The 27989-nt window shown below is 46.5% G+C and overlaps 3 protein-coding genes and 1 pseudogene across 8 annotated transcripts; 2 read left to right on the plus strand and 2 right to left on the minus strand.

Moving 5' to 3' along the window:
• The first annotated feature begins 1330 nt into the window (after window positions 1–1330).
• On the plus strand, window positions 1331–13484 carry LOC133930512 (probable metal-nicotianamine transporter YSL1; annotated as a pseudogene).
• A 115-nt stretch (window positions 13485–13599) lies between these two features.
• LOC133930824 (protein NUCLEAR FUSION DEFECTIVE 6, mitochondrial-like) lies at window positions 13600–15540 on the minus strand. Of its 5 annotated transcripts, none has more exons than XM_062377902.1 (4): window positions 15291–15540; window positions 15086–15207; window positions 14681–14711; window positions 13600–13840 (listed from the first exon to the last, which is right to left on the minus strand). In XM_062377902.1, exons 1-3 carry the CDS (start codon window positions 15503–15505, stop codon window positions 14698–14700), a joined length of 351 nt encoding a protein of 116 aa, XP_062233886.1. In that variant the 5' UTR covers window positions 15506–15540; the 3' UTR covers window positions 13600–13840; window positions 14681–14697. The 5 variants fall into 5 exon arrangements, with proteins under 5 accessions (XP_062233886.1, XP_062233820.1, XP_062233747.1 ...); XM_062377836.1 differs by having other exon boundaries at window positions 13600–13874; XM_062377763.1 differs by having other exon boundaries at window positions 14681–14717.
• A 36-nt stretch (window positions 15541–15576) lies between these two features.
• Window positions 15577–22559, plus strand: LOC133930602 (uncharacterized). The gene is made up of 17 exons (XM_062377312.1): window positions 15577–15782; window positions 16583–16672; window positions 16757–16868; window positions 17896–17923; window positions 18081–18179; window positions 18638–18707; window positions 18792–18826; window positions 18911–18985; window positions 19070–19165; window positions 19992–20055; window positions 20164–20217; window positions 20382–20467; window positions 20864–20924; window positions 21018–21082; window positions 21434–21539; window positions 21920–22008; window positions 22167–22559. The coding sequence occupies exons 1-17, from the start codon at window positions 15717–15719 to the stop codon at window positions 22327–22329; spliced, it is 1359 nt and encodes a 452-aa protein (XP_062233296.1). The 5' UTR covers window positions 15577–15716; the 3' UTR covers window positions 22330–22559.
• LOC133930686 (probable transcription factor GLK2) lies at window positions 22560–27344 on the minus strand. 2 transcript variants are annotated; one of them, XM_062377500.1, is made up of 6 exons: window positions 26409–27344; window positions 25581–25721; window positions 23387–23695; window positions 23234–23299; window positions 22985–23113; window positions 22560–22857 (listed from the first exon to the last, which is right to left on the minus strand). In XM_062377500.1, exons 1-6 carry the CDS (start codon window positions 26868–26870, stop codon window positions 22699–22701), a joined length of 1266 nt encoding a protein of 421 aa, XP_062233484.1. In that variant the 5' UTR covers window positions 26871–27344; the 3' UTR covers window positions 22560–22698. The 2 variants fall into 2 exon arrangements, with proteins under 2 accessions (XP_062233484.1, XP_062233413.1); XM_062377429.1 differs by having other exon boundaries at window positions 22985–23119.
• Window positions 27345–27989: the final 645 nt, after the last annotated feature.

Genomic DNA, 27989 nt, shown 5'->3' on the forward strand with positions numbered 1-27989 from the left:
CAGAAGCGGTGACAACAGTTTCAAACACATGTCGCATTCATCATTCATCTCATACATGCATGAACATCTACAGCAACTGCTCGGAAGTGCTGTAAACAAGAACCGAAAGTTAGCTCAAACAGTTGCTGAACTACCAAATGTGTGTTCAACCCTCACTACAGGCAAGATCTCGGAAAAGCGTACACGAAAACTCGACAAGGTCCAAGCTGTGATGCTCAGCAAGATCATAGAAGCCCAAACGAGCATTACTCATGTACCTCCGAATATCTAGTAGCAGAACAAATCTACAAGACATCAATCCAAAATAAAAATTACAGTCTTTCTGTTAAACAATTGGCATTTCCTAGTGTTGTAAGCCGTACTTTAGACATATTATTATTGCATTTCTTGTTGACCATGAACAAAAACAACATCTCTCAAAGTCCAAACAGAATGGCTTCAGTCACAAAAACAGGACAACAGTGCTGGTTCAGGACTAGAGAACAGTGTTCCCTTCTTACAACGTGTGAGAAGGTGGGCCCAGCACAATTGTGGGCCCTCAATTGCATTAATCCAATCCTATGGGCTGGGCACTCAGATACATCTAAATTCTGGACAATGCACCCCATATTCCATACAACGTGTGTATGTGGTGGTACATGCAAGAAGAAGAGTAACGTATAGAATATCTGGAATGCACAAACTAGTCATGCGTGCACACTAAACTGTTAATTTAACGACGCAATTAATTAAGCTCCATGATGGATTGGTTTGAGCATTACAAACCAAGTCGATGCCAGGATGCGTATGCTGCTTCCACCAGGTGCTGCAAGAGAAATAAGATCATGCCCAATCGTTTCTCTTCGGGATCAAAATCTCGTCGTTCCCTTTAACATTTCAACAGTTTATTTTTACGATTTCCGTCACAAAAGGGATTCCAAAGGTCATTCCTTCTAGGACGGGATTCTCTCTCATTCCTTTCGTGATTCCCCTCGAAGGAAAGCTGTTGAAGATGGAGAGAAAATAAAGAAAATGAGAAGAGAGAAGGGAATCGAGAAGAGAACGAAATGAAAAAAATATGGTTGAAGATGGTCTAATAGAGCTCGACGTCATCAGCGTGTTCGGTGGCATCATCCTCCAAGGCCAAGGGCGACTTGCTGCCCGTCCCCGGCGTTCTACACCGTGGTCATGTGTGAATTCTGCAGGGTGTCGGCAAACATCTCACACTGCTATCATCCATTTTTTTTTTAAGTAGTAGAGATAAAGATTTCTCTGAGCCAGAGAAGGATAAAAGAAAATTCGAAATGAAATTGATTTTCCATTGCCGTTCAGTTATGAAGGCCAGGCCCTTCCAAATTGAGCCCAGCCCGATTCCATCAACGGCCTGTGCAACCACAACAACCCATCCCCAACTCCTCTTTTCCTCACCTCGTCTTCTTCCACCTCCCCCCACCCAAACGCTAGGGTTTCCGATCCCAACCACCGCCGACGGCGATGTCGACCGCGGCGTCGCAGAAACCGGCGCTTCGGAAGCCCGTATTCACCAAGGTCGACCAGCTCAAGCCGGGCACCAACGGCCACACCCTCACCGTCAAGGTCGTCAGCGCTACCCCCGTCCCCGGCCGCGCGCGCCCAGGCGCCCCCGCCCCCGCCGCCGCCTCCTCCCGCGCGCCCCGCATCGCCGAGTGCCTCGTCGGCGATGAGACCGGCGTCATCGTCTTCACCGCCCGCAATGAGCAAGGTGGTTGATTGCCTGATTAGCCGGCCCTTGTTGTTTCTATCGTTTGCCGTATGCTAGATTTGCTAGGCTCCCATCTGATTGCGCTGATCCGCTTGGGCTTTGGTGTCGTAGATAACATCCTATCGTTACCAGATTCTATGACATTCTCTGGGATTAAAACAAGTATAAAAGAAGACAAATGTGTGACCTTTTCGTTTTGATGAGATGCCACCCGGCTGTTACGTTAGATGTACTAGGCTCATTGGCGGTATATTCTATGTAAAAGGTTTACTTAGCTGTGGTGATTATAGAATAAAAGATGGGGTATCTTCTGTTTTATGTTCATAGGCAAGGAGAACTTTGTGACATACCTCTAACTCACCAGGCTTACACAGGACTGCACATTTTGCAAAACAAACTTCAAGAAATTCAACAAGCACACACACAGACAGACACATGGCTGTATTGTTGGGGAACTATGTATTCTTCAAGCAAATTTTATGCTATCCCCTACAAATCAATCACACCACTGACACCATTCCTATGGATATGGAAATCTAAGTGTTGCAAGAAGCTCAAGGTTCACATGTGGCTCCTCTTCATGGATAGACTCAACACTAGAAACCTGCTCAAAAGGAAGAACTACAAGATAGAGGGAGACAATTACAACCATATCATGTGCAACCACAATGTCAAAGAAACTGCCTATCACCTGTTCTTTGAATGCCATTCAGTGTCAGATGTTGGGATTCACTTGGTATAGTGTGGGATCACTCTATTAGCTTCCTCCCAATGTTACGGAAGGCAAAAGATGACTTCCAAAATCAGTTCATCATGGAAATCTTCACAATCTCGACCTGGGAGATTTGGAAGCAAAGAAATACTCTCATATTTCGGAAAACAAGACCAAGTTTTCAACAGTGGAAAGCAAATTTTGCAGATACTGTAAACCTGCACCTACATAGAATGAGCTCTAACATCAGCCTCGATGTTTCCTCATGGCTTAGTTCTTTCATTTAGTGCACTTTGCTCTCTTATAGCTTTCCTAGTTAGTGCCCTTTTGTACAGTCTTAAATTCCTTTTCTTTTCCTGCACAGCTTTGTATCTCTTTTTTCCCTTTAATTAATTACCACAGTGGGGGTTTCCCCCACTGTATTCCCCTAAAAAAAAAGAACTTTGTGACCTGTGAATTTTGTACCAAGTATGGATGGGATAACAAGTAGCAACAACTGTGCGATACATTCTTTTGCCAAACGTTTATTTATACTAGCTGACTGCCCACCATATCAGAAGTTGGATCTAACAGTTCTTCATTACCTGTTATCCTATTTTTTGTTGGCCTTTTGTGCAGCTTAATTGAGTCCAGATCCTGTATCATTCGGAACAACAGTGCAGTAGTTTATTTCTATATTTCTTATTGGTGTCTGTGAAATATAATTCACCCTATGTGCATGAAAAAGAAAATCTGGCATCATCATTTCTGAATTCTGATCAAAGCTCGTCTTCTATGCTAAGGTGCACCGTATTAACTATTCCATTCTTTTACCCTTTGCCATTGCTACTTGCTCATTTGCAGTGCTGGTTACTTTTCTTGCATACTTAGATTTTTTTGTTTTTGTTTTTGAGGGACACAGCCATATTTCACTTGGCTTGTCATCTCAGACATTCAATTATTTTTTCAGATATCATCGGCTTGATTTGAAGGCTTGCAAAAATAGTTAAGAGGAAAGCATAGTAGCTTCACTCTATTCATTTGCTAACTGCATGACTACATCCCAGTGGCTATAGTGCATGCAGCAGTAATAACCTTTTACTTCTATTTACAATTGATACTGTGATCCTACAGTTGTATATTCATTCTCTGTGTGTATCAAATTATTTATTCATTTATTCTTGGCTTGTTTGTCCTTTGTTTTGGTTGCTTGTGTATCATCACATAATATGTATTTACCCTGGACTTACGATGAACTCTCCTTCTATGCAGTCGACTTGCTGAAGCCCGATGCCACAGTGATCTTGCGCAATGCCAAAATTGACATGTTCAAAGGATCCATGAGGCTTGCAGTGGACAAATGGGGGCGCATAGAGGCTACAGAACCTGCCAGCTTCACTGTGAAGGAAGACAACAACCTGTCGCTAGTAGAGTACGAATTGGTTAATGTGGCTGAGTGATTCGAGCCATAAGAAGGAAGCACGGATGAATGAACATTATGAAGCCTCTCTAAGCTTGTTTATTTGTTACAGTGGTAGTAGATAAGGTGAAGGCTGTATCGTTTCATTTAGAACGTGCAATCGATCAAACTGAGTTGTCCATGGATCTACTAGATGGTGATTCCTCTTGGTACTGCCTGTGTTGTTGTGATGGAACAAACTCAGACATGAATACATGGTGCACTCACTGGAGATCAGTGGAACTAATTGCTGCAATTGGGTGTTGCACAAACAACGTTTTTAACTGTTGGTGTTTCTTCCTTTGCTAGTGATTGCCATTGACGAGTTGCTGTAACAATTTTTCGCCAAGAAAGGAGACAATATGGTTGTCAGTCCGCCAATCTAGTTGCCTATAAAAAGCCATGCTTATGTCGGAGGCTGGCTACGGGTGAAAGGGTGACACGGATACATCTCAAGGAACATGGCAGGAGACGTTGCTGCCGACCATCGGAATGAGGACCACGAGCCATGGCGCCGTTCGCGGGGCAGTTGGCGCTGCCGTGGTGGTGGCGGATCACGGCGCAGTCGGTGGCCACGAGTGTGGTGCTCAGGACTGTGTTCAGCTTCATCTCGATGAGGATCGGGCTAACCACCGACCTGGTGCTGTCGTTCAACATGTCGGTGAGCCTGGTGAGCTTCTTCGTGATTAGCTGGTGGACGCGGCTGCTGGGCCGCTGCAGCGTGGCCACCCAGCCGTTCACCAGGCAGGAGAATGTCGGTCGTCCAGACCTACATCATCGCCTGCACTACCCTGTCGCTCTACGGTACGCATGCAGGATACATGAGCATGGGCATATATTCTGTCTTCCAATTCGGAGCTGGCTGGATGGATTCTGCTCCTTAGCCTTCTCCTTTGTCTCCTTCGTTGTCACAGTCCCCAGGGTCGCCGTCCTCCAGGCACCTGCTCAGTTCAACGGCCCTGCCCAAGGTGACCTCCTCCCCGCTTTCTCCCTTCGCTCACCCGTTTTGCCCTAGCGCCTCCTCCACGGGACATTCCAAGGTTCAGCGTTGGCTCCATGATACTCCATTGTCCACCTCCTCGGCCGTGGGGGTCATCGTTGTCCCCTGCTGCGCCGGCTCCTATTGTGTCGCTTCCTTCGTCCCGCGTGGATAAAGGTAAGCTTGCCCTCCAGGATTCTTTGTCGGGTCCTCCCACTGGTCGTATTCCCTCTGGCTTCATGGCGGCCGCATAGAGAGCTCCACCGGCCTTCCTCACCCAAGCTTCATCACGCCAGCCTCTACGAGCGCCGTTTCGGCCTCTACCCGACAATGATGGTTGGACTATCGTCACCAGTTGCCACCATCTTCACCCGACTAAGGGAGACACCCGCCTGCTCCCTGCTTCATCCACGCCACACAAAAAGAGTTTGCCCGTTGCCCTAGACGAGCGTTGTCTCAACTGTCTATCATGGAAGCACCACCATGCGGATTGTCATCTTCTGCCAAGATGCTTCCATTGTAGGGGGTTTCACCATCATGCTCGGGATTGTAAGCGTCCGCGTGGTTCTTCTTCCGACTCGGAGGATTATAGTGGGCGCCGACAAATCTACCACCTTTCCTCGTCCTCCTCCACTCTGGTTGGTTCTACGACTAGGAGTGCTACGCCACCCCAATCCACTGGCGCCTCCCAGCAACCATCACGTGCTGGCTCCACCCACACCGACTCTGCGACATTTGGGCCTACACCTCCAGGCTCTCCTCCGGGCTTTGGGGGTTCCTGCATTGCCGCCTACTGCCGTTCAGGAGGGGGCAGTCACCTGCGGTGCTCCACCGCCCGCAAGATGCATTGTACCCTAGATTGACAAGTTTTTGACATAAGAGTGTAGCCTTCGATGGGGGCTCATTGCCTACACGAATCGCTCTCAGTCAGGATTCAAGGTCCCAGCCCTGTCCAACTTCATCTCTAGCACTCTTGGCGTCCCTGTGGAGGAATTCACCGTCAAGACCTTCTTCCCACAAGATTTCCTGATCGTCTGTCGGTCTCAATCAGTGCACAACTCCATCCTAGTTTCAAGCGGCAGATCCCTTGTGCCCGACGTCCTCTGGTTCTTCCGTCCCTGGTCGAGGATGTCCTTTGCGGAAAGCGGCATTTTGGCCTTCCGTGTTCTCATCTCTCTCCGCGGCATCCCGCTCGCCTGGGCCGTTTCTACGGTTCAAAAGCTCTTGTCCTCCTTCTGTTTGGTGGAACGGCTCGAGGATGAATCTGCTCCGGCCGACTGTGCTGATTTGGCGGACCTCCGTGTTGCCGCTTGGTGTGATTGTCCAAGAGCCTTCCCCGACATGATGATCCTGGAGGTCACGGAGCCTGCTCGCACCGTCCACCACGAAGACCCTGAGATGCAACAACTTTTCGGCAGTCTTCCTCCTTACATCTTGGAGGAAAGGTCCTTGAAGCATAACGTTCTCATTCGGATCGTTTCCCTGGCGGAATTCCGTATCCCATCGTCCTCTAGCAGCGAAGATGCTGCTTCATCCAATGGTGGCGCTGGGGCATTTGATGGGAGCCAGGCAATGGTATGGGCCGCGATGGACTCCCCCCAGGGAGGAGGTTGTCTTGGATGCCTCTAACGGCCACGACAGCTGGCTCGGCTCTAGTTCCTCAAGCCTCTCTCCACTGTAGTCCAGTTGGTTCCTCGCCAGTTAGGCTTCCTCCAGCACCGGTCATTGGTGGTGCCCGTGGCGTCCGTTGGGTGGTGTCCTTCCACCCGCATCGGCTTCCGTGCCTATCCAGTTTGAATGCTTTCCTGTCGTGCCACCCGAGATTTTACCGGTGCCCATGCCTCTATGTCAGGGCTACGGTGCATCTGTTATGCCTTCCGGTGCATAGAGCATAGGCGCGCATGAACGTATTGCTGCATGCGTCTTCGCCCGTGACGATGTCTGACAACGTTCCTTTGACCCCATGACGGTGGAACTTCGCTCTAGTGTTTTCAATTTCAAAAGAGCCAATGTTACGCCAGCTGCTGCACGACGCATCTCTCTTGTGCATTCCAAGTGCCGCACCATAGTGGCAGCTAGCCCTATGGGCCTGAGCGTCTGCTCATCTGCTGCGGGCTCTCGCGGAAGGTCAAGCGCACGTTGCTTTTGATGCTTTCCTAGGACACGTCTGGACCTCCGGGTGCGCCAACGCGCTCGTTGTCGGTTGATAAGCAGTGCTTTGGTGCCACGATGTGCTCCTGCTGATAATTTTCCTGAGACTCTACCGTCTTCACCAACGGCTTTCCCGCCACTCGACGACACCCCTGCTCAACATGTTGATCATCCGGCTATGAATGCTACACCTCAGATCGCATCCACCACCAGCACGGAGGACCCTCTACAGTCCTTTGCTACACGTGTTCAGAAGAAAATCCAAATGCCTCTAGCACCAAATCCTGCTCCTGTCGCTCTCGGTGTCGCCGCGCAGCCCTCTCCCTTGCCCAAGCGAAGCCGGTGGATCGCAAGTTAGGCGTTGTCACAGGTAAGACCAGCTAAGCGTGTCAAGGTTGTGCTCATGCGACGTGTAGGCATCCTCTCTGAGTCTGCGCTGATCAACGAGGAAGCAAGGAATGCCTACGATGAACTCTTTAAAAGTGAATTACGCGGGCAACAATTGGCGGCTGTTAAAGAGCTCTTCCCGTCCCTCGGCAAGACCCCTTCCACTATGTTCCCGTCGGCCACATAGCGTCCACGGTTCCCTGAGCTATGTTGCAGTTCGTGGTGTTGTCTTTGCTCAGATGGATCAAACCTCTATCCTTTCTTAGAACGTGTGGGGATTGAACTCCGCAGCTCGTCGCGATGTTGTTCGTCTCCTTTTGGAGGATGCCAAAGCTTCCATTCTATGCCTTCAAGAGACTAAACTTGACGTGATCTCTTATGGCGTTGTTCTCTCGATGCTTGGGTCTAATTTTAGTGACTTCACATATCTGTCGGCTAGTCACACTCGTGGTGGCGTTCTGATCTCTTGTCGCGTGGATGTTGCTACTATGTCCGATGTGCACATTGGTTATTTCTCAATCACTACCAAGGTCACCCCCCTCTCCGGTGATCAACCTTGGTGGTTCACCTCAGTTTACGGTCCTCAGAAGGACAATGAGAAGGTGCTCTTCCTGGAAGAGCTGCAAGCCATTAGGGACGCTAGCCCAAACCCTTGGCTAGTTGTGGGTGACTTCAACTTGATTTTAAATGTGGCTGATAAGAACAATGCGCGAATTAACTGGCTCAGCATGGTGCGTTTTTGCCAGGTTATTGATGAACTTGTATCTGCACGACCGTTCCTTCATCTGGAGTAATGAGCGCACTAATCCGACGCTCGTCAAACTTGACCGCGCTTTGGCCTCTTTGGATTGGGAGGAGTTCTTCCCCTATTCCTTCCTGCAAGGGCTTTCGTCCGACATTTCGGATCACTGGCCACTCTTTCTACAATGTAACACGCCTCTCTTTGTCAAGCCAAGATTTCACTTTGAACTTTCTAGCTGAGGTTCGATGATTTCCTCGAGGTCGTCGATCGAGGCTGGCATTGTCCAGACTCTCTCCGTGACCCCTTCCATCAGCTTGACTGTCTTCTCTGCAACTCGGCAAGAGAGCTCCAGAGCTGGGCGGCAAAGAAGGCCAGGAATGTCAAGCTTCAGCTCCTCCTATCCAAGGAGGTGACCTTCAGGTTCGATTGCGCGCAAGAAGGCCGGTCACTCTCTACGATGAATTTGAGCTCCGCATGAAGCTTAAGTGCCTCTGCCTTGGCCTTTCTTCCCTGGAGCATACCATGGCACGACAGAGATCCAAGATCACCCAACTGAGGGAAGGTGACGCAAATACTTGCTTCTTTCACCTGCATGCTCGCTACCAGCGACAAAAGAACCACATTGTCTGCCTGCGTGCGATCGTTCAGTGTTCAGTCATGGGGAGAAAGCTACCGTCCTCCAAAGCTACTTTGAGTAGCTCCTGAATTACGACGTGGATAGAACATTCACGATCAATTTGGACTCGTTGGGGATCTCTCAACAGCATCTCCCCGGACTTGAGGCTCCTTTTATCGAGGGAGAAGTTTGGAGTGTTGTCCGTGAGATGCTGCCAGACAAGGCTCTTGGACCTAACAGGTTCGTTGGCGGTTTTTTCAATCGGTGTGGCCGGTCATCAAGGCGGATGTTATCAAGGCTCTTGAGTCTTTCTATGCTCAGAATAGATGCCATTTCCATTGCTTAAATGGTGCTTTCTTAACCCTGCTTCCCAAGAGGCCGAATGCTGCTTGTCCTAAGGATTTTCGTTCGATTAGCCTGATCCACAGTTTCCCGAAGCTCATCTCGAAGATGTTGGCAAATCGTCTCATGCATCATCTAGGCAACCTCATTCTTCTCAACCAAAGTGCTTTCATTAAGGGCCGATCGATCCAAGATAATTTCATGTTCATTCAACGATCTGCGAGGTTGCTCTCTGCTCAAAAAATTCCCAAACTCTTGCTTAAGCTTAACATCTCCAAAGCATTCGACACCGTGGCGTGGGCGTTCGTGCTGGAGGTCCTGCAAGCGTGGGGATTTGGGTAGCGTTGGAGAAACTGGATTATGAGCCTGTTGTCTTCTTATTCCATGCGCGTCATGCTTAATGGCTGGCCTGGCCAGCCCATCCATCACCGTTGTGGTCTGTGCCAGGGTGATCCGTTTCCCCCCTTCTCTTCATCTTGGTTATGGACGTCCTCAGTCGCCTCTTTGCCAAAGCTAGTGCTGATGGCCTCTTGTAGCCGATTGGTCACCTGACAATTCATCACCAATGTAGCTTGTATGCGGATGAAGTGATCTTGTTTGCCTCTCTGATGCTCCATGAAGCCTCAGTGATCAAGTCAGTTATGGATATCTTCGGATCTACCTGGGGACCAACTTGGACAAATGCTTTATTACTCCAATCTTTGGATGTGAGGCCACCTTACAAGCAGTTTAGGAAATCTTCCATGCCACAATATGAATTTTCTGATCAAATACCTCGGCCTTCCGTTGGCTAATAAGAAACTCCTGAGATCCTAGCTTCGCTCGCTTGTGGAGAGCATCACCGACAAGCTCCCGCCTTGGAAGGGGCCGTTGTTGCAGAAAAGTGGTCATCTCATCCTAGTGAAATTCGCCCTTTTGTCCATGCCGATCTACACGATCATGGCGGCACATCTTCCCGCCTGGTTGATAGAGGAAATCGACGCCATTCATCGAAGGTTCCTCTGGTTTGGAACTGATGTATCGGTGCGGGGCAAATACGCGGTTGCTTGGGGTGCGGTGTGTAGACTTTTGAAATTTGGTGGCCTCGGCGTACCCGACCTCAAGCTTGTAGGTTTTACACTTCACCTCTGCTGGTTATGGTTGAAGAAGGTTGATCGGGAGCGTGCTTGGTCCACGCTTCAGCTGCACATGGAGCCGGAGGTTCAAGCTCTCTTCAACGCCTCTGTCTACGTAAACCTAGGCAGGGGCGATCGTGCCCTCTTTTGGATCGACAATTGGATCGACGAGAAGAACATCCAGTCACTTGCGCCTGCGCTCTGCAAGCTGGTCACTAGCCGTGCTGCTCGAACTCGAACGGTTGCACAAGCTCTCCAGGGCCGGCAATGGATTCGGGATAGCCAAGGGGCGTTATCAGTGCAAGCGTGGGCGTTATCAGTGCAAGCGTTGGTGCAATACGTCTTGCTCTGGTCGCGCCTCTCGGAAGTGCAGTTGAATGAGCAGAGGGACGAGATCTTCGTTTGGCGATGGACCGCAGATGACCTCTACTTAGTGCGGTCAGCCTACAACGTCCTTTGCCAAGGTGCGGTTCTGTTTCAAGGTGCCGAAAGGATTTGGAAGGCTTGGGCACCCCTGAAGGTCAAGTTCTTCATCTGGCTCGCGTCTCATCAGCGCATCTGGACGGCGGACATGCGCCTCAAACACGGCCTTGATGCATAACTTGCTGGCTTTGTGATCAGAACCTTGAGACTATGGATCACATCCTGGTCGAATGCTCTTTCGCTAAGTCCATTTGGTGGGATTCCCTCACTTGGGCATGGCGTCTGTGCACGTTCCTACAAAGATCCTCCTTGCAAGACTGGTGGGCTCACATCTCCTCTTTGCAGCCAGCGACGATGCGAAAAGGCACCAACTACATGATCACGCTCTTTGCTTGGCACCTTTGGAAGGAGCGCAACCCAAGACTCTTCGATCGTCGTTCTTCCTCGGTGGAGCAGGTTATCGAGCGGATCAAGGAGGACGCGCATCTTTGGATAGCAGTGGGTGCAAGACATTTAGGTCGTTTATTTTGCGAGTAATCACCTATGTGTTGCGGCTCTTACCACTAAACAGGCTTATTCTCCCGCGCCGTGTTTGTACTTAAACTTATTATTCTCCTTCTTAATACAATGATACGTAGTCCTCCTGCGTATTCGTGAAAAAAATTCAGAGCTGGTTGATTTGATGGGAACGAACACCTGAATTGTGCAGGTGGCTTCACGTCCTATTTGCCGGCGATGACCGAGACGGTCGCGAAATCAGCCGGCAGGACAGCCACAGGGAAGGATGTGTATACGCTGCATACAGGGAAGATCATGGCCTTCCTCTTCCTCACAAGTTTCTCCAGCTTGTTCAGCACGCTCCCGTTGACGAAGGTGAGAGATCCATCTTGATGCCATTTCCCATCTAAGAATAGCCAGTGCTTGATCAACTTTCCCCCCCTACATAAGAATTAAGAAATATAGTCTGCTTGGTTTTATTGCATTTCTTCAAGACTTGGATCAACATGGCACTAAGAATTAGAACCAAACTGGTTTAGCAATCGTGTAAAGCTCTCCATCTTGTTGATTTGATGGAACAACTCATCGAGTTTCAACATTATTTTTCTTTGACATTCCCTGGCAGATCATGATTCTGGACTACAAATTGTTGTACCCATCTGGTTCAGCTATAGCTGGCATTGTCAACAGCTTCCACACACCGAAGGGGGCTGCAACTGCAAAGTAAACACAACACATGGCCTTAATGTCCAGTGTTGCTCATCTAGTGTTACCACAATATGTCCTCTTGATCATTTCATTTGTAAAATGCGATCTCTAAATTCTAGTTATTGTCATATACTAAATGTATTAGTTTTTCTCTCCTTAGATTGCAAGTGCGCGCTCTGCTCAAATCTCTGGTTGGAAGCTTCACGTGGGCCGTCTTCCAGTGGTTCTACACGGGAGGAGACGGCTGTGGCTTCCAAGCCTTTCCTATCTTCGGGCTGAAGGCGTACAAGGAACGATTCTACTTCGATTTCTCCCTGAGTCTCGTCGGCGTCGGCATGATCTGCCCTTACCTGATAAATTTCTCGCTGCTCCTCGGCGCAAAGATCATCTGGCCCGTTCTGCAACGCAAGCAAGGGAAATGGTTCACCGATCCTTCGCCGAGCAGCTTCAGGGGAATCAATGGATACAAGGCGAGCAGCAGACTTGAGTTTAGTTTTTTTCTTTTTCTTTTTTACTATGAGAACGCTTATTTTGAAGCATGGCTTGATATTCTTCAGTGACTGACTAGTATCTTTTAATTATGTGGTGCTTCATCAATAAAATGAAATGAAGCAGGTACCCATGGGCATATCGATGGTGCTTGGGGATTCCTTGTTCCAACTGGGTGCAATCAGCATCAAGGCAGCACGCCAGTTACACCAAAAAAGCCAGGAACAAAAGGATGAACATCATCTCCCAGCTACGATGATCGGCGCAGGATGCAAACTTTTCAGAGCGAGGACGTGCCGACCCATTTCGCGCTCGCCGGCTACCTTACCTTATGCTACGCCATAGCTCCCCTCCTGGCGTTCTGGACTCACGGACTGGTCTCCCGGCATCGTCTACGGCAAGCTCGCCATATTCATCGTCGGGGCGTGGGCCGGCGAAGCATCCGGTGGTGCTGTCGCTGGCCTTGCGGCCTGCGCTGTGGTGGTGGTGGTCATCGGCAGCACCGCAGAGCTCATGCAAGACTTCAAGACGGCGTACCTGACGCTCACCTCGCCCTTGTCCATGTTCGCGAGCCAGGTGATCGGAACAACGCTCGGTTGCCTCATCAACCCGTTCGTCTTCCTCGCCTTCCAGAGAATCGTCGGCAAGGAGCACCTGGGAGAAGCTGGATCGGTCTACGCGGCGCCCATGGCCATCGCCTACCGCGGCATCGCGGTGCTAAGTGCTGAAGGAGTCAAGGCGCTTCCCAAGCACTCCACGAAGCTCTGTGTAGCTTGCTTCTTCCTGGCATTGAGCTTGGATGGTGCGGCGACGATATCCAGGGCAAAGAACTGGAAGGTGAAAGGCTACGTCCCAAACATCATGGCCATGTCGATCCCCTTCTTTGTTGGACCGACGTTCGCCATAGACACGTGCATTGGGAGCCTGATACTCATCATCTGGAAGAGGGCAGACAAGCAAACTGCAAGTATGCTCTCAATTGTAGTGGCGTCTGGTTTGGTCTGTGGAGATGGCCTCTGGGTCCTGCCATCGGCGTTTCTTTCGATTTTCAAAGTCCAGCCGCCTATCTGCATGAAGTTCATGTCTAGCTACCAGAATGACGAAATGCAATGGAATTTCCCACCAAACTTGGCAACAAAGCACCTGTAGATACTGTTATTTGTAAATTATTTGAGATCATATGTTGGAGAATTATTTGATGCCCACAGGAACATCATTGACACAAGTGTTTTTCCATGATAAATGTGACTCATAACTCAAGGTCAAAAGCGGCAAAGGATGTTCCGAAGGACTGACGATAAAATAACACGTCTTGCACCTTGCAAGAATTTCGGTCACCAGATCATTACATAAAGATTTTAGTCAATGGGAAGGCCAAAAAGGCTGAGCCACATCCAAAACTGTTTATTAAGTCATCATCATAGTTCACATATTAGACAATGGAAACCATGCTTCCTTTTTTGTCAACTCATTCTGCAGGACCACAAAAGAACTCTGAAACACCAACGATCTCCTGGTTCCTATGGTGCCAGCATCATACTCCATCAGTTTCAGCTGTTATCCAACAATATTAATTCGTCATGATTGTTCGAAGAACCTAACATCACCGATGTGAGTATATTACATATTTCCGTGGTCTTTGTCTATAATTTGGTTTTCCCAGTAGGGCAGGTTGTGACCATATGATTTTCGTCATTCAGTATCATGCAAAGCTAACTCTCTTGAGTAATAACTGATTAGTTACACCAAGCAATTCATGGCCTCTTATTCATCAAGGGGAACTGGACTTCACTCTGCTAAGAACTTTAAAAACATATCTTGAACCATTTTCTTTAATATTGCTCCAGCACAAAGTTTATACTTTATAGTATTCTCAATTCATTTTGTTTCATCTTCCCCAGTTAATTCGTAACACTTCTAAACCAATTTATTTAATTTTTTCCCAGAGCGAACTTTGTAAATGATGTCATTTCATTATTTGAAGCAGAATTAGGAGTCTTACACACCATATCCTCCAATACTATAAATTGTTATCCTCCTTTTCCTGAATACAATATACTGCTTTTCCTGACTACAATATACTGAAGGCTCATTGGCTCAATAAGACAACAAGTTTTGTGGAGCAATCATTATCAGCCACCTATGCATTCTTTTGAAGAACAGGTAGTCATTTCAATAACTTGAAAAACAGTGTGACGATTTGGTGGGGGAGGAATGCTTTATACCCAATAGGCCGTTTCATTCATAACCAAAGCAACCTTTTACTCACGAATCAGAAAATGGTTCGGTAATCATAGGTTGTAAGTTGCATAACATTGAATGACATTTCAACAAAATGGTGGAGACATTCTAGTGATCACCTTTCCTCGGTTGCTCGTCAAATAGTTTCATCTGATCCTACAACAATAAATGAAAAGAAAAACAGAAAATGACTCTGGTTCATCAAACACACTAGAAACAGGACTGGTGAATGATGCCAACATGAGATGACATACACCAAACAAAAAGAAGGAAACATGGCAGAGAAGAGAATTATGCACTGCATCTAAGCCTGCCTACACTAGGATATATATGCTAAAGAAACGAGAAAAAAAATAGACGTGCACATTCTGAAAAAACTTAACAAAGGCCACTAGAGTCTTATTTGCACAATGTCAACAACTATGGCAGGTTAGAGCATTGTTAGCTTGGGCCTAGCACACAAAGCTACCGTAGTCTCTGAACTATAGCAGATTCGAAGGCCAGAGGGTGGTGCTGGTCTTTACCTTCCGTGAGCCAGCCGAGGCCTCGGCCGGGGACGGCGAGCATGGACGTCATCCGCGCAGCGGCGGTGGCGCTGTGCAGCGGCAGCAAAGACTCGACGCAGAAGCTCGCCTCGACGGGCGACCTACGCAGAGAGCAACGCCATCACCACCAGTCCGTATCTTGCTTGTTAAGAGGGACAGAGAAGAGGGTGGGGCCAGGTCGTACCTAAGGAGGCGAGGGGGTGCAGCCAACGCACGCCTAAGAGGCGTCCGCGTCGCAGACGACGAGGCGGACCTCGCCGGGGCCGCGCGGAGAAGGGAAGCGGACGCGCGGAGCAGCGACCTAGCGGTGGCGGCGGCGGCGGCCATCGTGGTGGTGGAGCGGAGCAGAGCAGAGCAGAGCAGATGGCAGTAATGTAATTCCAACGCAAAGCATGACATGGGCCGTATTTGGGCCCATGAATCCTGTAGAGGGCCGGCCCAGTGTTTTATTTTATTTATTGTTCCACGACCGAGGGCGGTTTGAGCCGTTGGCCGAAATCCAAGGAGCCTTCTTCTTCTCCCCTCGGCGGTCGAGGGCGGCGCAAAACCCTAGCTCCGCGGTTGCATCTCCTGTCTAGTGCTCTTCTGCCTCTCCGATCCCGCCGGCGCGATGAAGGTGAAGGTGATATCGCGCTCCACCGACGACTTCACGCGCGAGCGCAGCCAGGACCTGCAGGTAGGCGACCCCTGTCGCGACGGCGATGCCCGCGTTGCTTTCCTTGTTGCTACTGCTGCTGTGTTTGCTCGGTTTCATTGTAGCAGCGTCGAATCCGTTACTTTGCTTTCTACCACGTGAGGGAGTGACATCGTCAACTCGGTTTTATGAACTTCAACTCTAGTGTTGCAGCCTACTCTCTGTTTCCCAAAGCATCAAGTGCGTTGCTTTAGCTGCTGCTGCTGCTGCTGTTACAGTGCTTTCATTACCTGCGGAATAGTTTGTCTGCCATCTTTTTTTTGTTTCTCATTTTAGTGCGTTTCTAGTGAAATTATTCTACTTGTAAATTTATGAAGGAGCAGTTCGATCCCTTTTTGTCAAAATCATGTCCCCCTTATAACGATGCTCCTTGATTTTCAATCGGTTTGACACCTAGAAGGCCCTCTTGCAGGGTTCAGTCTGTTTCATCTAGTTCAATTCAACTTCCATTGACGGGTAAAAGTACCAGGCTTGCATTTGTTACACATCGAATTTCTTGATCAAGTGTGTACTAGATAAGATGCTAGTTTGTTGTTTTAGCACAATAGCATTATAATTTGAAATCTTCGGCATACACTATCGGATGTTGAATGTTGTACATAATTATGAACTAAGGGTCTTTTTTCTCTTAAACCTATAGTGGTTATTTCATTGAATACCACTGCCAACACTAGGTTGAACTCTTTCAAAGACTGCCCGATTACATGCTCAAGCATTTATGCTTTGAAGTATTACTTCCCTCCATGACTGACATTCCCAACCACACTTGTTGGTCTCAACAGAAAGTATTCCGCAATTATGATCCAGGACTTCGTACACAAGAGAAAGCTGTTGAGTACACTCGGGCACTTAACGCTGCAAAGTTAGAGAAGGTATGTCCCTTCTTCCTTCTCTGCATTCATGTTTTGTTGGTTACTTTTTATTGCAACGAGAATTTTACTGCTCTCCTTTTGCAGATATTTGCAAAGCCATTTATTGGAGCAATGGACGGGCATATTGATGCTGTATCGTGCATGGCAAAAAATCCCAATCATTTGAAAGCAATAGTTTCTGGTTCCATGGATGGGGGTAATTTCCTACTTCTGGACCAGCGTTTATCTTATTGAGTGTCTTTGCACAAACTTATTTCTCCCTTTGGTAAAATGATGAACTAAATTTATTAATAACTTATGTCATACAAGTACATCATTTTGATTTCTGACTTTTTAATTTGGGCCCTGGCGTGATACTAACGTGAGATGATTTGCCTGAGTGTTTCTCGTAGCTGGTTCTAGTGAATTCTTACCGTATTCTTCTCTTGCTCAGACTACCTTCCATTTCTCATCTTCTAATTCTGTTCTGGTCCAGCGAAATTCAACTCAAAAGATATGGATGTATCTAGAAACTAGAATATGAACCTAAGCGTTTATCTGCATTTGTTGCAGTCATGCTCTAGCATGCTCCGCGTTTACTAAGAAAGAGACTGTAAAATGGCTTCTAGCATGCAATTGATGCAACTGGCTTGTGTCATCTATTATTTAGAACGCAATGTTAATTTTATCATCATAAAATTGTCAGGAATTGACATCTAGAAAGGGAATGGTTAATGTGAGTTGCATAGGGCAAACACAGCATTGTTGCTCCCAGTTTGGGTGTCGGGAAGTGTACATTAAGTGACTTGTTCAGTTCATTTGCAAAAGAAATGCCTAATGCTTTATTGATCTCAGGGACTCAACATAGAGTAAGAAAAAGTGATATCTTATTGGGGCTGACTGAGTCTTACTGTTATACCTCGACAACATGTAATTATGCGCTCCTTCTGAAATTATTGTATGGCCCCCAAAGTGTCAAGATTCAAGAACCCACGAGTTTTGTGTTATAACTTTGCAAACACGATATGATTGTAGTAAACAGCAGTGGTATGGTTGATGTTGCTGTTGTATGTAAATTTGGAACCTATTTTTTTTTTTTGGGTCAACCACTAACTGAAATGTTTAAGATAGTTAATTATCTTTGCTAGTCATCTTTGACATGAAGGAAAAGTGATTCTGATTTCGCTTCACCTTATTTATCTTCGGATCAAGTGGTAAAATGTACCGTTCTGTTTTCTTGACAGATATTCGCTTATGGGACATTGCTGCAAGGTACTGCTGTTACAATGTTTTTCCCTGAGGATGACTTCTTTTCTTCCCCGTTCAAGATTTGTTTCATCAATTGGTTCTTGTCTCATATCCTATTCCTGTCGCTTGTGAATGTTTTTTTTTTGTATGTGTTTCCTACAACAAAAAAAAAAAAAAACAGGAAAACAGTTTGCCAATTCCCTGGACACCAGGGTGCTGTAAGAGGTTTAACCACATCTACCGATGGTGATCTTCTTATATCATGCGGCGTTGATTGCACGTAAGTTAATTGTGGATGTTACTTTCTTTGTCTTGGGCAGAGGTGTTCTAGTGTCCACTGGGTTTCCATGTGTTATGTTGGCTGTTGCTTCACACCTGTCGTGGAAAGCTGGCTCTATACCAGAGAGGTTGCAGTGTCTTAGTTGAGTAGAATGTATTATATTTGTGGGCATGAGGGTTTAGAATGAAGACCTGCCGCCAGTTTAAAGCCCCACCTAATGGCCTCATTTTATGGAGGCTTTGTAGATACACCTAAGACCCACTTGTACTAAGAAGCTTGTTCTGCCTTGCAACGGCCTGTAGGGTTGCGCATGCGTTAAGCTTTTGCAAACAGGTTATAATAGTTAGATTTACGTGATTAAACTGTACGGTTTCTAGGTGTAAAGTAAAGCAGTTGTGTGACTGCTGACTACTGATGTCTGTGTTGTTACAGTGCACTTACACTTTGACTGATTGCAGTGTTCGACTCTGGAAAGTTCCAATGCTTAGGATGGTGGATACTAGCAACTGCACTGGAGAGGCTTCCCAGGCATGCATTGGATAAACATATCTACATTTCTCTTTTATTCTATCCCTGTTTCTTATTTGTTCAATTCACCAATTTGGTTTACAGCCATCGGCAGTCTACACCTGGAAGCATGCATTCTGGTAAGAGCAATATTTTTGTACTAGCTTGACTTCCTCTCATTACCATTTGCGTGAAAAAATCATCTTTGTTGTCACTATTTTTAGGGGTGCTGACCATCAGTGGGGTGGTAGTCTCTTTGCCACTGTCGGTGCTCAAGTAGATATATGGGATCATAACAGGTATAGTATTTACTGATTCATATTCTAGCAATATAAGCTTTCTTTTGTCTGTCACCAACACCAATGCTAATTTTATTTGGATAGGTCGGAGCCAATAAATAGTTTTGAATGGGGTAAAGATACAGTTCTTTCCGTGCGATTTGATCCTGGAGAACCTGACGTTTTAATTACATCAGCTAGGTAACTTTATTACTATATCTGCGAACTTTGCTATTTTTCTAACTGTTTTGTTATCATCTTATTAACTAGCAGGCGGTAAGCTATTATTTGAATGAAATGAATGTGGATTTATCCTTTTGTTGTGCTTTATGAGACGATGACCATAATGTCATTTCTTGTTGCCAATGTTATTTTTGGTTGTGAAAGATGTGAGAAAATTAGTTCCTTTCTTCTGAATATTTATTTCCAGAGATCAATCACTATGGCTAAATATGATCATGTTTCACAGATATGTATAATTTAAATGGCATCAACAAGAGGGTCAGATATCTTTGCATGTTGAGAAGACCTTTCAAAGAATTGCCCATTTATAGTTGGGCTAGTCTAACACTACATGCAATCATGGATTCTAGTAGACTGTCTTCACTCTGGCAGTTTGTTATTCAGGAGCAAATTGTTGGTTTAGCCTTGATCACTGCAAATTGCTTAGCAATTTTGATGTCAATGTGGTCCCAAGGGGTCAGGACATGTGTAGCCTCTCAATGAAGAGAATGAGATCTCTTTCAATGCCTGTATTTTATGGTTTTTATTTCTAATTTGCCTTTATGCACATTCTGTGGATAACACTTGTCTACTTGTTTTAAGTTTTAGTATCTTAGATAACATGACCCAAAAATGATAATCTTTTCTTGGGTTATAGATTTATTCATTACGAACTGACTACTCTTTTTGTTTATGCAGTATAGTTGTAATATAGGATATATTTCATATTGGTTTCATGTAGTTTTTTTTTTGCTTTACACTAGTACTTTTAGTTTTCTAAAATACTGTGGTGTCAATTTTCCAGTGATAGGAGTATAACACTTTATGACCTACGCATGTCATCGCCAGCAAGAAAGCTAATCATGAAGGTTATTGAATTCTCATTTTCTTAATCTTGATAAATATACATTTCTTTTAGCCTCTGTTTTGGTACCTGCTGACTTGTGAAGAAGCTAATGTATTATTTGCTTATGCAGACAAGGTGCAATTCAATATGCTGGAACCCTAGGGAACCCATGAACTTCACTGCTGTAAGATTGAACTATTTTTTTATTGGCTTTAATTATCACATAATCGGACTGTCATAACAATGGATTCGTGCTGTTCTTCTATACTTGCTGCAGTTACGGAGCTCACATACTTATGAAGCTATCTCTACAGATAAAATATATGTGCTGATATTTCTTATTGCTAGGCAAATGAAGACACAAACTGTTACTCCTTCGATTGTAGAAGGCTGGATGAAGCCAAAGTTGTTCACAAAGGCCATGTTTCAGCAGTGTGAGTACTAATTGCTTGCAAAATTTTCTTCTGTACTGATTTTTCTTTTTAAGTAGATATAGCTGTGAAGGTGACTCCCTTTTTAGGGGAAAGATTTATTGCCCAGACTAGCATATATTCATTATCAATATGAAGAGCATATGAATAAACCGAAGGGTACATATTGAAAATGGAAGGTGACTTTGGTACTTTAATTTTTTCTTGGGGTTGCTAATCTGTCTTAATGTTGATTAAGGATGTATTGATGTGCCTTTTGTAGATGCATTTGTAGCAAGCTTCTTATACACATAAAAGATAATACTTAATGTAGTTTATCTTTACTGATCACATTGTCAGAATGCATGTTTATCTTCTTTTAATATGTGAGGCTGTTCTAACACGAGTTTTGGTTTTCAGGATGGATATTGACTACTCACCAACAGGGCGTGAATTTGTTACTGGTTCCTATGATAGAACAGTATGCTATCTCTTGAAGATGATACAATGAGTTCGCACTCTAAATATGTCTTGGTCTTTTCTCTATGGCAACTTATATCTAATGCTTTTGCAGGTAAGAATCTTCAATTATAATGGTGATCACAGCAGAGAGATTTACCATACCAAGAGGATGCAAAGGTTTTCCTTTCTTGCATTATTTGCCATTCTTTGCATACTTAGTTTGTTCTAGTTACCATCGGTGCCCTCATTCTTAGACCAAAATTCAGACTGGGTTTTTATGCGGAACTTCAATTTTAGTTGATCTGTTAGTTCAGTTCAGATTTGTCAGCAAAAAATTCTTCTATACACTTTTAGAATACATATCCCTCAGCAAATTTATCTTCAGATCCCCCCTCCTCTCCTCTCTGTTTGTATATTACAATTTATGGTATTTCCATTCGATGCATCTTTTTGTTGAAAGATAATCTTCTGCTATTTACCATGAATATTATTGTCAGATCTTAACCAATTTACAACATTACTTTGAAGGGTGTTTTGTGTGAAGTACACCTATGACGGGACCTATGTAGTATCTGGCAGTGATGATACAAATCTTCGGCTGTGGAAGTCCAAAGCTTCAGAACAATTGGGAGTCGTAAGTTTTTTGACGCCATGCACTGTTCGCTAGTTGCTACTGTGTTTGTGGCTTTGGGCATGCTTGCTGCCCTCTAGTTCATAGTTATTATTGAGCTCAACTGGAAGCTAACTTAGACAAGTTCACAGCTGCCTGTTTCCATGTTCAACTTCTTTCTCCGCTGTTAGCTTATGATGCTTATTCTGGAAAATGGTTGCACTACTTACTTTGTTTGACGTTCATTCTTTTTGTTAGCTTGTGGTAAAAAATCATTATCTGCTCACTGAGTTAGATAGAGCATTTACAACCTCGCTTTATTGCTCATTGTTGGTTTATCTTCTGTTTATTAACATTTTTTATGTTGGGTCTGGTATGTGATTGTCAACAAATCTGCTTTGCAGCTTCTTCCAAGGGAGCGCAAAAAGCAAGAATACCTGGATGCTGTCAAGGAGCGGTATAAGCACCTTCCAGAAGTCAAGCGGATTGTGCGGTAAGCTACTACGTCCTGGCATGGAGAGTTCCTGCTTCAGGGATGATCTCTAATTATCTATTGCGTGTTTTAATCAAGTCGTCGATGGGCAGGCAGAGTCTTGCTTCTCTAATAATTTGTTTCCTAAGTAAAGTTGCATCTTTGGTTTGTTATTGCAGGCATAGACACCTACCGAAGCCAATCTACAAGGCAGGCAACTTAAGGCGTGCGATGATTGAAGCAGAGAACCGTAAGGAGGAAAGGAGGCGAAAGCACAGTGCTCCAGGGAGCATGCCTGTGCAGCCCTTCAGGAAACGAAGAATCATCGAACAAGTTGAGTAGCCATATCATGCAGGGCCTTGCCTTGTTTCTGTTGATCTCCAAGCCGCAAAGCATCACTATTTCAAGTGCGTACTATACTATACGAGGTCGATGCCGGACATCTGATTATATTCCCGACGCCTCATCTCTGATGTTGGACATTTGATTCGTGTACCAGTAAGTCAGTAACCAAACTGTCAGAGTTTCCTGATAATAGTAATTAGCACAACATAGTGTTGTTGGTTGTCTCATCTTACAAAACACGCAACCCTCAAATGATTACTGCTGCTGCTGCTGCTAATCTACACAAAAGCATGCATGCATGAACGTGCCGATGCGCCATGCATATCATCGATCCGTCGCCGGCGGCGAGAGGTGGAAACCGTTCGATCAGCTGGCGCTCGTCGCCGCCGGTGGGACCTTGGGTATGCCTTGCTTCTGCAGCTCCGACATGACGCTGTCCAGCGACGGCGGCTTCAGCCCGAGGGGAAGTGGCAGCCATGGCTTCGCTAAAACATCTCCAATGGCTGCATCTATGCTCTCCTTGGACTGCACGAGGAAGGAACAATTATATATATTGATAGATCAGTCATCAATATAATCCGAATTAATTAAGGTCTCAGTATTATTTATCTCCAATAAGAAATGCCGGCAAAAGTTATAGGCCAATGCGTACCGGGTGGGCTTCGAGCTGAAGCTGCAAGCCGGCGACCTTGCTGCTCTGCGGAGGAGGAGGCGGCGGCGGCGGGATCGGTCTGTACATGGGGTGCGGCACCATCCCCGGCACCGGCGGCGCAGGAAACCTCTGCAACTAGACGTCCACGTACACATGGACCAATACGTACACTAGTATGTTAATTAGAACGAAATCAAAGGCATAAAGAAACGATCGCGCGAGCATGGCATGGAGGTTAGAGTAGTTTACCATGGCGGCCGGCGGCACGCAAGGTGTCCCTTCTGTCACTGCATGTGGGCCCCACTTCCTCGCCGCCTGCAGCATGCACCGATGAGAGGACGAAAAGTGAGTCAAAGCTACTAGAACGAACGAGTCATATGCGATGCGATGCGATACACGCACGTTATACTGCTGGTGCCAGTACGACGCCGGGTCCACCGGCGGCAGCGGCCGGCCGGGCGGCGTCAGGTGCCGTGGCCACACGGGTAGCATGGGTGCCGCCACCGCGACGGGCGCGGTGGGCGGGTGGCCCCACACGTGCAGCGGCCCGACCCCGACGAACGGCGGAGGCGGCGGGAACCCGATGGTCGGCACGACCCGCGGGCCTGCTGCAGCTGGCAGTGGCATGCCCTTCGTCGGCGCGTGCATCTGCCGCCGCTTCTGCGCCTCTGCCTCTCGCGACATGAGGTGCTTTCTGTGCGACCGATACTTCTGCAGCAATGACGACATCGATCCATCATTCAAGAGAGTAACTGGTAGTAATTAATATATTAAGCAAGCTCATTGATTAGTTTGCACGGCGGTTTGAGCAAAGGAATATATATACATACACGTATGAGATGACGCCACGGACATGCAGATGCAGCGAGCCAGCGAGCGATATAAATGCAATGCATGGTCTATTGGTCTATACGCTGACATATTGTCTATTTTAATAAATACAGTTATGTATGTTGTTTAATTTTGAATTTTATCTGTAGATGACAAAAATTCAAAATTAGACAACATACGCGATCGTATTTACTGAAATAGACAATATGTCAGCGTATTTACAATTTTAGTATTCGTATTTGGCACACCGTGTACCGAATACAGCACTATAGTTCGTATTCGGCACACCGTGTGCCGAATATGGCACTGTAGCCACCGTATTCGGCACACGGTGTGCCGAATATGGGCTGTAGCGACGTACGTGGGTCCGCGCCAGGGACAATGACGTGGACGCTGGACGGGTCCGCGCCATCATGACTGGCGCGGACACGGCCTACATCCGCGTCATCGTCCCTGGCGCGAAGCGACTTCCTCCCAGCTCCGTTCCTTTTGCTTTTTTCACGTGCTGTCATTTCGGTGTCTTTCTGTATGTGATTATGACCAGTGGTGCGTCATTTTATTGCGATGCTTTCAACGCGTCGCCTGCCGCCTACGTCATTTTATGTAAGCTATTTCATGTGATTTGGCTATGTATTTTATGTAACCAAATTAAAAATTAGTTGGTAATATAACTGTATATTTCAAAATGCATGAGTAAGAAAGTGGTCAAATCACATTAAATAGCTTACATAAAATGAAGAGCCAAATCGGCACGAAGAAAACATGTATTTTGGCACACCGTGTGCCGAATACCAACTGTATTCGGCCGAGTGCCGAAATACACTTTTGCCTGTATTCGGCACACGATGTACTCCGAAAATTTGCTCCAACTTTGAACAAAATTTGAAATTATTTGCTCCATCGTCCCTAGCGATTACATGAAATGACAACACGCCGGTATCAAATGACAGTTAAATTAGCAAATAATTTCAAATTTTGTTGAAAGTTGGTAATTACATAAAATGAAAATACGTCGGCATCAAATGAAAATTAAATTAGTAAATAATTTTAAATTTTGATAAAAGTTGGTAATTAAATAAAATGACAACATGGCATCGAACGACATAACTGATCTCGCGCTGCTGCTCCTTCTCGCCTTGCGCTCTGCTCCTTGCCTTGCGCTCTGCTGCTCGCTCCTCATTTTGTAGCAGGCGGCAGACGACGCACTGAAAGCATCGCAACAAAATAACGCACCGCCGGCCATAATCACAGATAGAAAGACACCGAAACGACAGCGACGCGACAAAAGCAAAGCACGATGTGAAAAAAGCAAAATGAGCTGGGAGGAAGTAGCTTCGCGCCAGGGATGATGGCGCGGATATAGGTCGTGTCCACGCCAGTCATGATGGCACAGGCCCGTCCAACGTTCGTGTCATCGTCCCTGGCGAGGACGCACGTACGATCCCATATTCGACACACTGTGTGCCGAATACGGTGGCTACAGTGTCATATTCGGCACACAGTGTGCTGAATACGGATGCTAAAATTGTAAATATACTGACATGTTATCTATTTCGGTAAATACGATTGTGTGTATATGTTGTCTAATTTTGAATTTTGCCCGTAGATAAACTGCAATGCGTCCCGTGTTTGAAAATGCATGCTTTCACTTTTACTGCAAGCCCTGCTTTGGCAGAACCTGGTAAAAGATTCACGTCGTCACATGATGTACTGCACTGGTACTATCTCGATCACTGCTGCATGCGCTGACAAGTTGCGTGCGTACCTGGAGGTGGCTGGCAATGTTGTGACGAGTGAGGCACTCGATCCCCATGATCTCCAGGATCCGGGACGGCACGGCCTTGTCCATCCCGAGCTGCTCCACCGCCTGCACGAACCTCCGGTGCAACTCCGGCGTCCAGTCCACCTAATAAATATCACATCCACATGTATATAAGAAACTTGCTAGTAAAAAACACCGATCGATCTATGTCTGAAATCTAATATAATGTACATAGATTTTTTTTTTAAATGCAATCCTTGAGCCTTAGATTTTTTATCCTAGCTGCATATGGTAGCAAAGACAATACTGTACGTGCTGGTGCTGCAACTTGTACCGGGTGTTTGTTGGTATATGCATGCGTGCATCCTTAGCTTGGTCGATCCCGGCCGTGACACCGGCCTGCTCTGTCGATCAGCTCTTTCGAATTCATCCATCTATCCGAAAAGCTAGAGAGCTACACGTACGGGGATTCCCATGGCCCTATTCATTGCGCATGCACTTGGGTGTAAAGCTCCATCTCCATGCGTACGAATTGAAGAGCATGCAAACTAGAACAGCAGCAGCCGAGCGAGCTCGACTTGGCGTGTTGCCTCTGCAGGCCGCAGTACTAGCACCATGCAGGGCAGCCAGGTCTCTGCATCATATCCCATGATGATCTATGTGCCAGCTGATGCAGCGAGTCGAAAGTGCGTGTGTGCGCTCTGCTCAGATCTGAATGATCTGCTCGCATGGAGGTGTGGTGCTTGTGCTTAATCCCTTAATATTTCTGTATTACTCTTGGTATATACAGTATCTAGCTAGGGCATGCAAGGTGTTATAGTACGTACGTACCTTCACCCTCCGCTTGCCATGGGTGTTCTTGGCCGACGCCGACGCCGACGGCTTGGTGTCGCTCAAGACCTCATCCCCGTTCTTCACATCTTGCAACAACCGCTTCGTTTCATCTTTGTCTTCTAACAAATCCTTCCCTTTGCTCTTCACGTCCGGGGGCTTCGCCTCGGCGTCGCCACGGGCTCGGCAACCGTCTGACGCCGGGCTCACTGTCGGGTCGTCCGGGGTGGAGAACCCGGCGAGGAGCTCCGTGGGGTCGACCTCGAGGTCCGGGAGGATGTACCCGTGGGCGTCGAAGAACGGGACGTCGCAGCTGAAGTCGATGTAGTCGAGGAGCAGGTTGTCGTCGACCATGAAGTCAACGCAGTCGGTGGCGGACATGCTGGGGAACCCGACATGGTCGCCGACGAACCCAAGCTGATCCGCCTTGCTAGGGCTTCGCAGCGTGGACACCTCAAGCATCGATCCGGGCCACTAGCAACAACTAGAGATTCTAATATATACAAAATTATTACTAGTCCTAAATTAATCTCTCTAACTTTTTGGTGCAGATTCGATCAGCTATGGTTTTTGCTCGATCGATTACTGTGTAAGGATCGTTGGGCTTGACAGATCGAAGAGCAAGGTGGATGGTGAGTGTATCGATCGATCAGTACTCCTGCATGAGAAGCTCGCTCGATGACCACCGAAGAAGAAGAAAAAGAAAAAGAAGAAGATAGGTGTGAGAACAATGGACTAACTCCTAGCTACAAGACTAGTTTGGTGGTGATTTTGGAGTATTAGGGGCAGGACATGAGGACCACCACAACCTCCTTGAATTGAGATTTGTCTCTCTACACTTGCTTTATAGGGTTTCTCTGATCTCTCTTTCCTTTGTGGCAACGCCCGTCTCTCTCTCTCATTGTATGTATGTACATCGATCGACTGATCGATGGTAGCGACTCATAATCGCATATGATCGACACTAGGCTCCGATCCGCAGCGTTTATCTGTATGCGATATCTCAGTGAGTACTGGCGGCTGAATTTGGCCATAGAAAATAATTCTGCCGGGCCGTCTCCGATCTATCGCTCCCACCTCAACTTCGTTTCGTCGGGCTGACTAATTAACTGCGTGCTGCTTAATTTATGCGTACGTACGTTGAGGCTAATATATATAATTAAGCTCGATCCGTCTGATCAAGTACACTAGCAGTAGCTGAACATACCACCATGTGGTGATGGAGCACTTAGTCGGGCTCAGGCAGGGCCCACGCGTCCTGTTGTCGGTGCACTGCAAGTACGTACGCACACAGGAAAAACGACGTACAAAACCGCCTGCCTGCCCTGCACATATATGTTGGTGTAACAGCAGCCACAGATACAGATCTATCTATCGATCGGGATCAGGTCATGCTACTTTAATTTTACCGTGCTTCGTGCTTGGAGGTACCGCGCGCTTAGAAATTAATCAGCAAATTACGAATTCACTTTCACTTTTAGTTGGATATATCGATCAGATGTATAGTTTTGCGAAATTTAATTACTTTGTCGGTTAATCTGCTTGGTAATTAAAATGGAAATGACTAGCTTTTGGCGTGTA

This window comes from Phragmites australis, chromosome 1, assembly GCF_958298935.1.
Source record: "Phragmites australis chromosome 1, lpPhrAust1.1, whole genome shotgun sequence".
NCBI classification, from domain to species: Eukaryota; Viridiplantae; Streptophyta; class Magnoliopsida; order Poales; family Poaceae; genus Phragmites; species Phragmites australis.

Coding starts and splice junctions, on each gene's coding strand:
- LOC133930824 (XM_062377687.1), bottom strand. CDS start 15,505: ATGTCATGCTTTGCGTTGGAATTACATTACTGCCATCTGCTCTGCTCT. Junction 15,208..15,290: donor GCACCCCCTCGCCTCCTTAG/GTACGACCTGGC, acceptor CTCTCTGCGTAG/GTCGCCCGTCGAGGCGAGCT. Junction 13,875..15,085: donor CCTCGGCTGGCTCACGGAAG/GTAAAGACCAGC, acceptor GTTGGATAACAG/CTGAAACTGATGGAGTATGA.
- LOC133930602 (XM_062377312.1), top strand. CDS start 15,717: ATGAAGGTGAAGGTGATATCGCGCTCCACCGACGACTTCACGCGCGAG. Junction 16,673..16,756: donor ACGCTGCAAAGTTAGAGAAG/GTATGTCCCTTC, acceptor CTCCTTTTGCAG/ATATTTGCAAAGCCATTTAT. Junction 20,925..21,017: donor CTGGTTCCTATGATAGAACA/GTATGCTATCTC, acceptor ATGCTTTTGCAG/GTAAGAATCTTCAATTATAA.
- LOC133930686 (XM_062377429.1), bottom strand. CDS start 26,870: ATGCTTGAGGTGTCCACGCTGCGAAGCCCTAGCAAGGCGGATCAGCTT. Junction 23,300..23,386: donor ACTGGCACCAGCAGTATAAC/GTGCGTGTATCG, acceptor TGCATGCTGCAG/GCGGCGAGGAAGTGGGGCCC. Junction 22,858..22,984: donor TTCAGCTCGAAGCCCACCCG/GTACGCATTGGC, acceptor TTCCTCGTGCAG/TCCAAGGAGAGCATAGATGC.